At 47.8% G+C, this 12,260-nt stretch overlaps 1 protein-coding gene across 2 annotated transcripts in view; it reads right to left on the bottom strand.

Moving 5' to 3' along the window:
- Nucleotides 1-12,260, bottom strand: part of LOC126198699 (casein kinase I) — a 349,981-nt gene that overhangs the window by 35,830 nt on the left and 301,891 nt on the right. For both annotated transcript variants that reach the window (XM_049935199.1, XM_049935200.1), the window contains one exon: nucleotides 1,976-2,056. In XM_049935199.1, coding sequence (XP_049791156.1) covers nucleotides 1,976-2,056 — 81 coding nt within the window. The remainder of the gene's footprint in view (nucleotides 1-1,975; nucleotides 2,057-12,260) is intronic.

Consider the following 12,260-nt stretch of genomic DNA (forward strand, 5'->3'; position numbering starts at 1 on the left):
GGGGGGACAGAGAGAGGGGGGACAGAGAGAGGGGGGACAGAGAGAGGGGGGACAGAGAGAGGGGGGACAGAGAGAGGGGGGACAGAGAGAGGGGGGACAGAGAGAGGGGGGACAGAGAGAGGGGGGACAGAGAGAGGGGGGACAGAGAGAGGGGGGACAGAGAGAGGGGGGACAGAGAGAGGGGGGACAGAGAGAGGGGGGACAGAGAGAGGGGGGAGAGAGAGAGGGGGGAGAGAGAGAGGGGGGGAGAGAGAGGGGGGGAGAGGGGGGGAGATAGGGGGGAGAGAGAGGGGGAGAGAGGAGGGGGGAGAGAGGAGGGGGGGGAGAGGAGGGGGGAGAGAGGAGGGGGGAGAGAGGGGGGCAGAGAGGGGGGGCAGAGAGAGGGGGGACAGAGAGAGGTGGGACAGAGAGAGGGGGGAGAGAGAGAGGGGGGGAGAGAGAGGGGGGGAGAGAGAGGGGGGAGAGAGAGGGGGGAGAGAGAGGGGGGAGAGAGAGAGGGGGGAGAGAGAGAGGGGGGAGAGAGAGAGGGGGGAGAGAGAGAGGGGGGAGAGAGAGGGGGGGAGAGAGAGGGGGGAGAGAGGAGGGGGGAGAGAGAGGGGAGAGAGGGGGGAGAGATGGGGGAGAGATGGGGGAGAGAGGGGGGAGAGAGGGGGGAGAGAGGGGGGAGAGAGGGGGGAGAGAGGGGGGGAGAGAGGGGGGAGAGAGGGGGGAGAGAGGGGGGAGAGAGAGGGGGGAGAGAGGAGGGGAGAGAGACGGGAGAGAGAGAGGGGAGAGAGGGAGGAGAGGGGGGAGAGAGGGAGAGAGGGGGGAGAGAGAGGGGGAGAGAGGGGGGAGAGAGGGGGGAGACGGGGGAGAGAGGGGGGTGAGAGAGGGGGGAGAGACGGGGGGAGAGAGACGGGAGAGAGAGGGGGAGAGAGGGGGGAGAGACGGGGGGGAGAGAGGGGGGAGAGAGAGACGGGAGAGCGAGAGACGGGGGGAGAGAGAGACGGGGGGAGAGAGAGGGGTGAGAGAGAGGGGGGAGAGAGGGGGAGAGAGGGGGGGAGAGAGGGGGGAGAGAGGGCAGAGAGGGGGGGAGAGAGGGGGGAGAGAGGGGGGAGAGGGGGGGAGAGAGGGGGGAGAGAGGGGGGAGAGAGGGGGGAGAGGGGGGAGAGAGGGGGGAGAGGGGGGGAGAGGGGGGGAGAGAGAGGGGGAGAGAGAGGGGGAGAGGGGTAGAGAGAGGGGGAGAGAGAGGGGGGAGAGAGAGGGGAGAGAGAGGGGGAGAGAGAGGGGGAGAGAGAGTGGGGAGAGAGAGGGGGGAGAGAGAGGGGGGAGAGAGAGGGGGGAGAGAGAGGGGGGAGAGAGAGGGGGGAGAGAGAGGGGGGAGAGAGAGGGGGAGACAGGGGGAGAGAGAGGGGGGAGACGGGGGAGAGAGAGGGGGAGAGAGGGGGGAGAGAGAGGGGGGAGAGAGAGGGGGAGAGAGAGGGGGGAGAGAGAGGGGGGAGAGAGAGGGGAGAGAGAGATGGGGGGGAGAGAGGGGGGAGAGAGAGGGGAGAGAGAGATGGGGAGAGAGAGGGGGGAGAGAGGGGGGAGAGAGGGGGAGAGAGAGGGGGAGAGAGAGGGGGAGAGAGAGGGGGAGAGAGAGGGGGAGAGGGGGGAGAGAGGGGGAGAGGGGGGAGAGGGGGGAGGGGGGAGGGAGAGAGGGGGAGATGAGAGGGGGGAGAAGAGAGGGGGGAGGGAGAGGGGGAGAGAGGGGGAGGAGGGGGGGCTTAAATGTCTGTGTGTACGTGCACATGTGTAAGAGAATTTATATTAGTGATGTAATTTTAATAGAGTTTGAACATATTTTCATATGAAAATGTGTGTTATTTCGAAATCAACATGAGAATGATGTATAAAAATTGCAACAGTATCAGCAACTTAACAGCATGTACACATTTTAAAACTAGTAACCTATGTAAAATTTGCGTTTCATTTAACTCACAGTAGTTTCAATTACCTTGTTGGTCGTTGCATGGCGATCTCTGTTGGGCGATACCACTATTTCATGTCCTGTTTGTAGGGACCCAACAGGTGTAGACTAGAAAACAATCATAACATAAATCTCTTCCACCTAGTACAAAGGTGTAATTATTTGTTGTTGACATTGTGTACTGTTTACATTAATTAAACTTCTCACTAGTTCGCTCTTGGTAATTATGTAAGACTGTAATAACTTCCAATTTCAGTAAACAAATTTTGTAAGAGAGAATTCCTAATATCTGTTTCAGTTATCCCTCAGCATTCAGGCAATTTTCTTTTTTGCACAACAGTTATGTCTACAGAAAAAATATATGATACTTTAAATGCCTCAAGATATTCGTGATTTCACTTACAGCAAAACACAAACGCCTATTCTGAAAGCATGTGTATGAAATTAGAAAACAAAGTATTACTCAAAATAATGGTTTTATAATTTTCCATCACTGCATGGTTTTTACGTTATTTATGCCGTTATATACCAGTAAAATGAACATATAAAATTATGTGGAACATCAATGTAATCTCTATTGCTCTCAACAGAATCTGTAACACTCCTTTGTACAAAATAACAATCACATTTATCCAACAGTATGACTCGAATCCTTTAATTTCTTAAAAAGCAAATCAGTTTCCATCAATGTCAAACACTCTTTCCATGAATCCCCAAATCCAACTGCAAAAGTGTCAGTAAGGTAGTATCAATTGTAAACAGGTAATGACAGATTCTTGGTTAGCAGTTTATACTTCATGTTTAATATTTTAGGGTTTGATTTATACAGAATAATTAAACAAGTACTAGACATACTTAATATACTGGTATTCTACTGAGAGTATTGTGCACAAAAATAAAGGCTGATGATAATGGAAAAAAGGTATGAGCACACACCCATGTTAATTATCAAGTTTAAGCCATGTAAAAGATATCTGAACTATCAAGCAAAAGCATTACAGAAAAACACAGGGCAAAGCATTGCATGCAATTACATCTGCATTTTCAATAAATATTGCCAAAATGATGTGCTCTAAAATTTTTGAATATAATTCTGCTGCTTTTATGGTTTAAATGTTTCACAAACCCACATGTAATAACTTAGAGAGACCAAAATCAGAGAATGTGAACTCCACTGTGTGTCCTTTAGTCTGTAGCAATGTTACATAATACTGCAAGGCAAATGTTGAACACTGCAGTATAACTCAGGATGTCCTCCAATTGCAAAGTGCACAGAGATTACATTTAGGTTGTCTCTCTATATCTCATTAGCAAAAGTTTGGATGATCATAAACCACTGCCTATTTGGTAGTTAAACACTTCCAATATTAACAATATTATGAGAAGGAAAGTTGCTACTCACCATCTCACCATATAGAGGAGATTCTGAGTCGCAGTTGGCACAACAAAAAGACTCACAATTATAGCTTTCGGCCATTAAGGCCTTCGTCAACAATGCGCACGCGCAGCAGGTAATCTTAACAGCATTAGGGAAGTAGATGATGAAATGTCAGCTAGTGAGCAATTTTTGTTTAACTTATGGGTTAACAGTATTGCCACCAAGAATGATGAAAATTTCAGAAAGGCAACACTAGATATATGTGAAACTTTGTATCCAGAATGGTGGCATATAATTGAGTATCACATTGCACAAATGTTAAGAGATAAATATAAAGGAGAGACACACAATAGCACAAATGAATGTAGTTGGCTCAACGAAATATTCAGGAATAGTAATCATGCCAAAGAAAATGTAATTAGGGGCATAAAAGCATATAACTATGGTAGTAATGATACAAGGAAGGACACGACAAAGAGATATGGATTTATTGAAATTGAAGATGACTTATTACATGAGAATGTTAACGAAAAATTTGACTTTGATGTAACCAGTCCGTTTATTGATGTACATATAGGATCATGGAAAGGAAAGTGTTTAGTGGACACAGGGAGTCAAATATCTGGGATATCAGAATCATTAAGTAGAAAACTGAAAACTAATAAGGATTTTGTTGCGTTACCTATAGTAGGAATTAAAACAAGAGGTGCTAATGGGAGGCACAGTAAATCAGTAAAGAGTCAGGCTTTTATTAATTTTGAAATTGAAGGAGTATCATGGTCACATGGGTATCTTTTTATTCTCACAGAGGATTTTATCCTAGGCATATTTTGGATAACAAAAGTAAGTGCAGCATTTGACTGGGTAGGACAGAAATTAATGATGACTCTACCAATGGTGAAGTCATTGCTACAAGACTTCTTACGTCAAATGTGTCGTTTATGAATAAGACTGAACAGTATTGAATTTACAAAAGAAGGTAAGTACATTGAAATATATCTAAAAAGAAAGATGATGGGACTTACCAAACAAAAGCGCTGGCAGGTCGATAGACACACAAAAAAACACAAATATACACACAAAATTCTAGCTTTCGCAACCAACGGTTGCTTCGTCAGGAAAGAGGGAAGGAGAGGGAAAGATGAAAGGATGTGGGTTTTAAGGGAGAGGGTAAGGAGTCATTCCAATCCCGGGAGCGGAAAGACTTACCTTAGGGGGAAAAAAGGACAGGTATACACTCGCACACACACACATATCCATCCACACATACAGACACAAGCAGACATATTTAAAGACAAAGAGTTTGGGCAGAGATGTCAGTCGAGGTGGAAGAGTAGAGGCAAAGAAGTTGTTGAGAGACAGGTGAGGTATGAGTGGCGGCAACTTGAAATTAGCGGAGATTGAGGCCTGGCGGATAACGAGAAGAGAGGATATACTGAAGGGCAAGTTCCCATCTCCGGAGTTCGGATAGGTTGGTGTTGGTGGGAAGTATCCAGATAACCCGGACGGTGTAACACTGTGCCAAGATGTGCTGGCTGTGCACCAAGGCATGTTTAGCCACAGGGTGATCCTCATTACCAACAAACACTGTCTGCCTGTGTCCATTCATGCGAATGGACAGTTTGTTGCTGGTCATTCCCACATAGAATGCATCACAGTGTAGGCAGGTCAGTTGGTAAATCACGTGGGTGCTTTCACACGTGGCTCTGCCTTTGATCGTGTACACCTTCCGGGTTACAGGACTGGAGTAGGTGGTGGTGGGAGGGTGCATGGGACAGGTTTTGCACCGGGGGCGGTTACAAGGATAGGAGCCAGAGGGTAGGGAAGGTGGTTTGGGGATTTCATAGGGATGAACTAACAGGTTACGAAGGTTAGGTGGACGGCGGAAAGACACTCTTGGCGGAGTGGGGAGGATTTCATGAAGGATGGATCTCATTTCAGGGCAGGATTTGAGGAAGTCGTATCCCTGCTGGAGAGCCACATTCAGAGTCTGGTCCAGTCCCGGAAAGTATCCTGTCACAAGTGGGGCACTTTTGTGGTGGTTCTGTGGGGGATTCTGGGTTTGAGGGGATGAGGAAGTGGCTCTGGTTATTTGCTTCTGTACCAGGCCGGGAGGGTAGTTGCGGGATGCGAAAGCTGTTGTCAGGTTGTTGGTGTAATGTTTCAGGGATTCCGGACTGGAGCAGATTCGTTTGCCACGAAGACCTAGGCTGTAGGGAAGGGACCGTTTGATGTGGAATGGGTGGCAGCTGTCATAATGGAGGTACTGTTGCTTGTTAGTGGGTTTGATGTGGACGGACGTGTGAAGTTGGCCATTGGACAGGTGGAGGTCAACGTCAAGGAAAGTGGCATGGGATTTGGAGTAGGACCAGGTGAATCTGATGGAACCAAAGGAGTTGAGGTTGGAGAGGAAATTCTGGAGTTCTTCTTCACTGTGAGTCCAGATCATGAAGATGTCATCAATAAATCTGTACCAAACTTTGGGTTGGCAGACCTGGGTAACCAAGAAGGCTTCCTCTAAGCGACCCATGAATAGGTTGGCGTACGAGGGGGCCATCCTGGTACCCATGGCTGTTCCCTTTAATTGTTGGTATGTCTGGCCTTCAAAAGTGAAGAAGTTGTGGGTCAGGATGAAGCTGGCTAAGGTAATGAGGAAAGAGGTTTTAGGTAGGGTGGCAGGTGATCGGCGTGAAAGGAAATGCTCCATCGCAGCGAGGCCCTGGACGTGCGGAATATTTGTGTATAGGGAAGTGGCATCAATGGTTACAAGGATGGTTTCCGGGGGTAACAGATTGGGTAAGGATTCCAGGCGTTCAAGGAAGTGGTTGGTGTCTTTGATGAAGGATGGGAGACTGCATGTAATGGGTTGAAGGTGTTGATCTACGTAGGCAGAGATACGTTCTGTGGGGGCTTGGTAACCAGCTACAATGGGGCGGCCGGGATGATTGGGTTTGTGGATTTTAGGAAGAAGGTAGAAGGTTGGGGTGCGGGGTGTCGGTGGGGTCAGGAGGTTGATGGAGTCAGGTGAAAGGTTTTGCAGGGGGCCTAAGGTTCTGAGGATTCCTTGAAGCTCCGCCTGGACATCGGGAATGGGGTTACCTTGGCAAACTTTGTATGTGGTGTTGTCTGAAAGCTGACGCAGTCCCTCAGCCACATACTCCCGACGATCAAGTACCACGGTCGTGGAACCCTTGTCCGCCGGAAGAATGACGATGGATCGGTCAGCCTTCAGATCACGGATAGCCTGGGCTTCAGCAGTGGTGATGTTGGGTGTAGGATTAAGGTTTTTTAAGAAGGATTGAGATGCAAGGCTGGAAGTCAGAAATTCCTGGAAGGTTTGGAGAGGGTGATTTTGAGGAAGAGGAGGTGGGTCCCGCTGTGACGGAGGACGGAACTGTTCCAGGCAGGGTTCAATTTGGATGGTGTCTTGGGGAGTTGGATCATTAGGAGTGGGATTAGGATCATTTTTCTTCGTGGCAAAGTGATATTTCCAGCAGAGAGTACGGGTGTAGGACAGTAAATCTTTGACGAGGGCTGTTTGGTTGAATCTGGGAGTGGGGCTGAAGGTGAGGCCTTTGGATAGGACAGAGGTTTCGGATTGGGAGAGAGGTTTGGAGGAAAGGTTAACTACTGAATTAGGGTGTTGTGGTTCCAGATTGTGTTGAAAGGAATTTTGAGGTTTTGGAGGGAGTGGAGCTGGAAGTGGGAGATTGAGTAGATGGGAGAGACTGGGTTTGTGTGCAATGAGAGGTGGTTGAGGTTTGCTGGAAAGGTTGTGAAGGGTGAGTGAGTTGCCTTTCCGGAGGTGGGAAACCAGGAGATTGGATAGTTTTTTGAGGTGGAGGGTGGCATGCTGTTCTAATTTACGGTTGGCCTGTAGGAGGATGCTCTGAACAGCCGGTGTGGATGTGGGAGAGGAAAGATTAAGGACTTTTATTAAGGATAGGAGTTGACGGGTGTGTTCATTGGCTGAGTTGATGTGTAGGTGAAGGATTAGGTGGGTGAGGGCAATGGATTGTTCAGTTTGGAACTGGTATAGGGACTGATGGAAGGAAGGGTTGCAGCCAGAGATGGGAACTTTAAGTGTGAGGCCTTTGGGGGTAATGCCAAATGTCAGACAAGCCTGAGAAAATAGAATATGGGAGCGTAATCTGGCTAGGGCGAAGGCATGTCTGCGGAGGGAATGTAAATAAAACTTAATGGGGTCGTTGTGGGGGTGTTGTGCGGGTGACATGGTACTAGAAGGTCGAAAGTGTAACGTGAGGCTGAAATGAAAATGAATATAAAAATATGTGGGGAGAGATAAAGGTGAAGTAGAAAGCAAATGGAGATCTGGTGTGAAAAGAGGCGAAAAGGGGTTGGTTGGAGCTGGGTTATGTTGATCCTGTGGTGAAATAGTGTAGGTAGAAAACGATGTGCATAAAGGTTAGGTGGTTGTGTTGCCGCCAAAACACGTTAAAGGGTGGAGAAATTCGGGAAAATTTCGAAAAAACTACGTGAGGATGTATTAAAAGTAGTGGTATGGTGGTGGCAGATTATGGAAATGAGGCTAGCAATTGTCTGGTGGAGAAATAATAACGTTAAAACCTGTGGGAAGCGGCTAAAAATGGTCGGTGATGTGAAAAAACGGAAATCGAAATAAAGCAAAAGTTATTAAAACTAGCCGAAAAGGTTGTTTAATAGCTGAAAGGAACTGTTTGTGAACTGGAAACGGTGGATTTTATAGCAGTAGCGGAAGAGAAAAGTTTTTGGTTATGGTTTGGAAGTGGGTTACGTATTATTACGTATTGTTGAGTATCTATCGGCGGGATAAAATTGTATAGTGGATTACGGTAAAAAGGAGAAGGTGAATACAAAGGGAAACTACTGGCAAAAACAGAAGGAGGAAATAAGACGACAGAAAAGACTTCGAAATGTAACAGTGACAATAACAAACGTCATTGTTGGGTTCAAATTAATGATATGAATATAACAGAGGGAAACACTCCACGTGGAAAAAATATATCTAAAAAGAAAGATGATGGGACTTACCAAACAAAAGCGCTGGCAGGTCGATAGACACACAAAAAAACACAAATATACACACAAAATTCTAGCTTTCGCAACCAACGGTTGCTTCGTCAGGAAAGAGGGAAGGAGAGGGAAAGATGAAAGGATGTGGGTTTTAAGGGAGAGGGTAAGGAGTCATTCCAATCCCGGGAGCGGAAAGACTTACCTTAGGGGGAAAAAAGGACAGGTATACACTCGCACACACACACATATCCATCCACACATACAGACACAAGCAGACATATTTAAAGACAAAGAGTTTGGGCAGAGATGTCAGTCGAGGTGGAAGAGTAGAGGCAAAGAAGTTGTTGAGAGACAGGTGAGGTATGAGTGGCGGCAACTTGAAATTAGCGGAGATTGAGGCCTGGCGGATAACGAGAAGAGAGGATATACTGAAGGGCAAGTTCCCATCTCCGGAGTTCGGATAGGTTGGTGTTGGTGGGAAGTATCCAGATAACCCGGACGGTGTAACACTGTGCCAAGATGTGCTGGCTGTGCACCAAGGCATGTTTAGCCACAGGGTGATCCTCATTACCAACAAACACTGTCTGCCTGTGTCCATTCATGCGAATGGACAGTTTGTTGCTGGTCATTCCCACATAGAATGCATCACAGTGTAGGCAGGTCAGTTGGTAAATCACGTGGGTGCTTTCACACGTGGCTCTGCCTTTGATCGTGTACACCTTCCGGGTTACAGGACTGGAGTAGGTGGTGGTGGGAGGGTGCATGGGACAGGTTTTGCACCGGGGGCGGTTACAAGGATAGGAGCCAGAGGGTAGGGAAGGTGGTTTGGGGATTTCATAGGGATGAACTAACAGGTTACGAAGGTTAGGTGGACGGCGGAAAGACACTCTTGGCGGAGTGGGGAGGATTTCATGAAGGATGGATCTCATTTCAGGGCAGGATTTGAGGAAGTCGTATCCCTGCTGGAGAGCCACATTCAGAGTCTGGTCCAGTCCCGGAAAGTATCCTGTCACAAGTGGGGCACTTTTGTGGTGGTTCTGTGGGGGATTCTGGGTTTGAGGGGATGAGGAAGTGGCTCTGGTTATTTGCTTCTGTACCAGGCCGGGAGGGTAGTTGCGGGATGCGAAAGCTGTTGTCAGGTTGTTGGTGTAATGTTTCAGGGATTCCGGACTGGAGCAGATTCGTTTGCCACGAAGACCTAGGCTGTAGGGAAGGGACCGTTTGATGTGGAATGGGTGGCAGCTGTCATAATGGAGGTACTGTTGCTTGTTAGTGGGTTTGATGTGGACGGACGTGTGAAGTTGGCCATTGGACAGGTGGAGGTCAACGTCAAGGAAAGTGGCATGGGATTTGGAGTAGGACCAGGTGAATCTGATGGAACCAAAGGAGTTGAGGTTGGAGAGGAAATTCTGGAGTTCTTCTTCACTGTGAGTCCAGATCATGAAGATGTCATCAATAAATCTGTACCAAACTTTGGGTTGGCAGACCTGGGTAACCAAGAAGGCTTCCTCTAAGCGACCCATGAATAGGTTGGCGTACGAGGGGGCCATCCTGGTACCCATGGCTGTTCCCTTTAATTGTTGGTATGTCTGGCCTTCAAAAGTGAAGAAGTTGTGGGTCAGGATGAAGCTGGCTAAGGTAATGAGGAAAGAGGTTTTAGGTAGGGTGGCAGGTGATCGGCGTGAAAGGAAATGCTCCATCGCAGCGAGGCCCTGGACGTGCGGAATATTTGTGTATAGGGAAGTGGCATCAATGGTTACAAGGATGGTTTCCGGGGGTAACAGATTGGGTAAGGATTCCAGGCGTTCAAGGAAGTGGTTGGTGTCTTTGATGAAGGATGGGAGACTGCATGTAATGGGTTGAAGGTGTTGATCTACGTAGGCAGAGATACGTTCTGTGGGGGCTTGGTAACCAGCTACAATGGGGCGGCCGGGATGATTGGGTTTGTGGATTTTAGGAAGAAGGTAGAAGGTTGGGGTGCGGGGTGTCGGTGGGGTCAGGAGGTTGATGGAGTCAGGTGAAAGGTTTTGCAGGGGGCCTAAGGTTCTGAGGATTCCTTGAAGCTCCGCCTGGACATCGGGAATGGGGTTACCTTGGCAAACTTTGTATGTGGTGTTGTCTGAAAGCTGACGCAGTCCCTCAGCCACATACTCCCGACGATCAAGTACCACGGTCGTGGAACCCTTGTCCGCCGGAAGAATGACGATGGATCGGTCAGCCTTCAGATCACGGATAGCCTGGGCTTCAGCAGTGGTGATGTTGGGTGTAGGATTAAGGTTTTTTAAGAAGGATTGAGATGCAAGGCTGGAAGTCAGAAATTCCTGGAAGGTTTGGAGAGGGTGATTTTGAGGAAGAGGAGGTGGGTCCCGCTGTGACGGAGGACGGAACTGTTCCAGGCAGGGTTCAATTTGGATGGTGTCTTGGGGAGTTGGATCATTAGGAGTGGGATTAGGATCATTTTTCTTCGTGGCAAAGTGATATTTCCAGCAGAGAGTACGGGTGTAGGACAGTAAATCTTTGACGAGGGCTGTTTGGTTGAATCTGGGAGTGGGGCTGAAGGTGAGGCCTTTGGATAGGACAGAGGTTTCGGATTGGGAGAGAGGTTTGGAGGAAAGGTTAACTACTGAATTAGGGTGTTGTGGTTCCAGATTGTGTTGAAAGGAATTTTGAGGTTTTGGAGGGAGTGGAGCTGGAAGTGGGAGATTGAGTAGATGGGAGAGACTGGGTTTGTGTGCAATGAGAGGTGGTTGAGGTTTGCTGGAAAGGTTGTGAAGGGTGAGTGAGTTGCCTTTCCGGAGGTGGGAAACCAGGAGATTGGATAGTTTTTTGAGGTGGAGGGTGGCATGCTGTTCTAATTTACGGTTGGCCTGTAGGAGGATGCTCTGAACAGCCGGTGTGGATGTGGGAGAGGAAAGATTAAGGACTTTTATTAAGGATAGGAGTTGACGGGTGTGTTCATTGGCTGAGTTGATGTGTAGGTGAAGGATTAGGTGGGTGAGGGCAATGGATTGTTCAGTTTGGAACTGGTATAGGGACTGATGGAAGGAAGGGTTGCAGCCAGAGATGGGAACTTTAAGTGTGAGGCCTTTGGGGGTAATGCCAAATGTCAGACAAGCCTGAGAAAATAGAATATGGGAGCGTAATCTGGCTAGGGCGAAGGCATGTCTGCGGAGGGAATGTAAATAAAACTTAATGGGGTCGTTGTGGGGGTGTTGTGCGGGTGACATGGTACTAGAAGGTCGAAAGTGTAACGTGAGGCTGAAATGAAAATGAATATAAAAATATGTGGGGAGAGATAAAGGTGAAGTAGAAAGCAAATGGAGATCTGGTGTGAAAAGAGGCGAAAAGGGGTTGGTTGGAGCTGGGTTATGTTGATCCTGTGGTGAAATAGTGTAGGTAGAAAACGATGTGCATAAAGGTTAGGTGGTTGTGTTGCCGCCAAAACACGTTAAAGGGTGGAGAAATTCGGGAAAATTTCGAAAAAACTACGTGAGGATGTATTAAAAGTAGTGGTATGGTGGTGGCAGATTATGGAAATGAGGCTAGCAATTGTCTGGTGGAGAAATAATAACGTTAAAACCTGTGGGAAGCGGCTAAAAATGGTCGGTGATGTGAAAAAACGGAAATCGAAATAAAGCAAAAGTTATTAAAACTAGCCGAAAAGGTTGTTTAATAGCTGAAAGGAACTGTTTGTGAACTGGAAACGGTGGATTTTATAGCAGTAGCGGAAGAGAAAAGTTTTTGGTTATGGTTTGGAAGTGGGTTACGTATTATTACGTATTGTTGAGTATCTATCGGCGGGATAAAATTGTATAGTGGATTACGGTAAAAAGGAGAAGGTGAATACAAAGGGAAACTACTGGCAAAAACAGAAGGAGGAAATAAGACGACAGAAAAGACTTCGAAATGTAACAGTGACAA

Source organism: Schistocerca nitens, chromosome 8 (genome assembly GCF_023898315.1).
Source record: "Schistocerca nitens isolate TAMUIC-IGC-003100 chromosome 8, iqSchNite1.1, whole genome shotgun sequence".
In the NCBI taxonomy this organism is placed as follows: Eukaryota; Metazoa; Arthropoda; class Insecta; order Orthoptera; family Acrididae; genus Schistocerca; species Schistocerca nitens.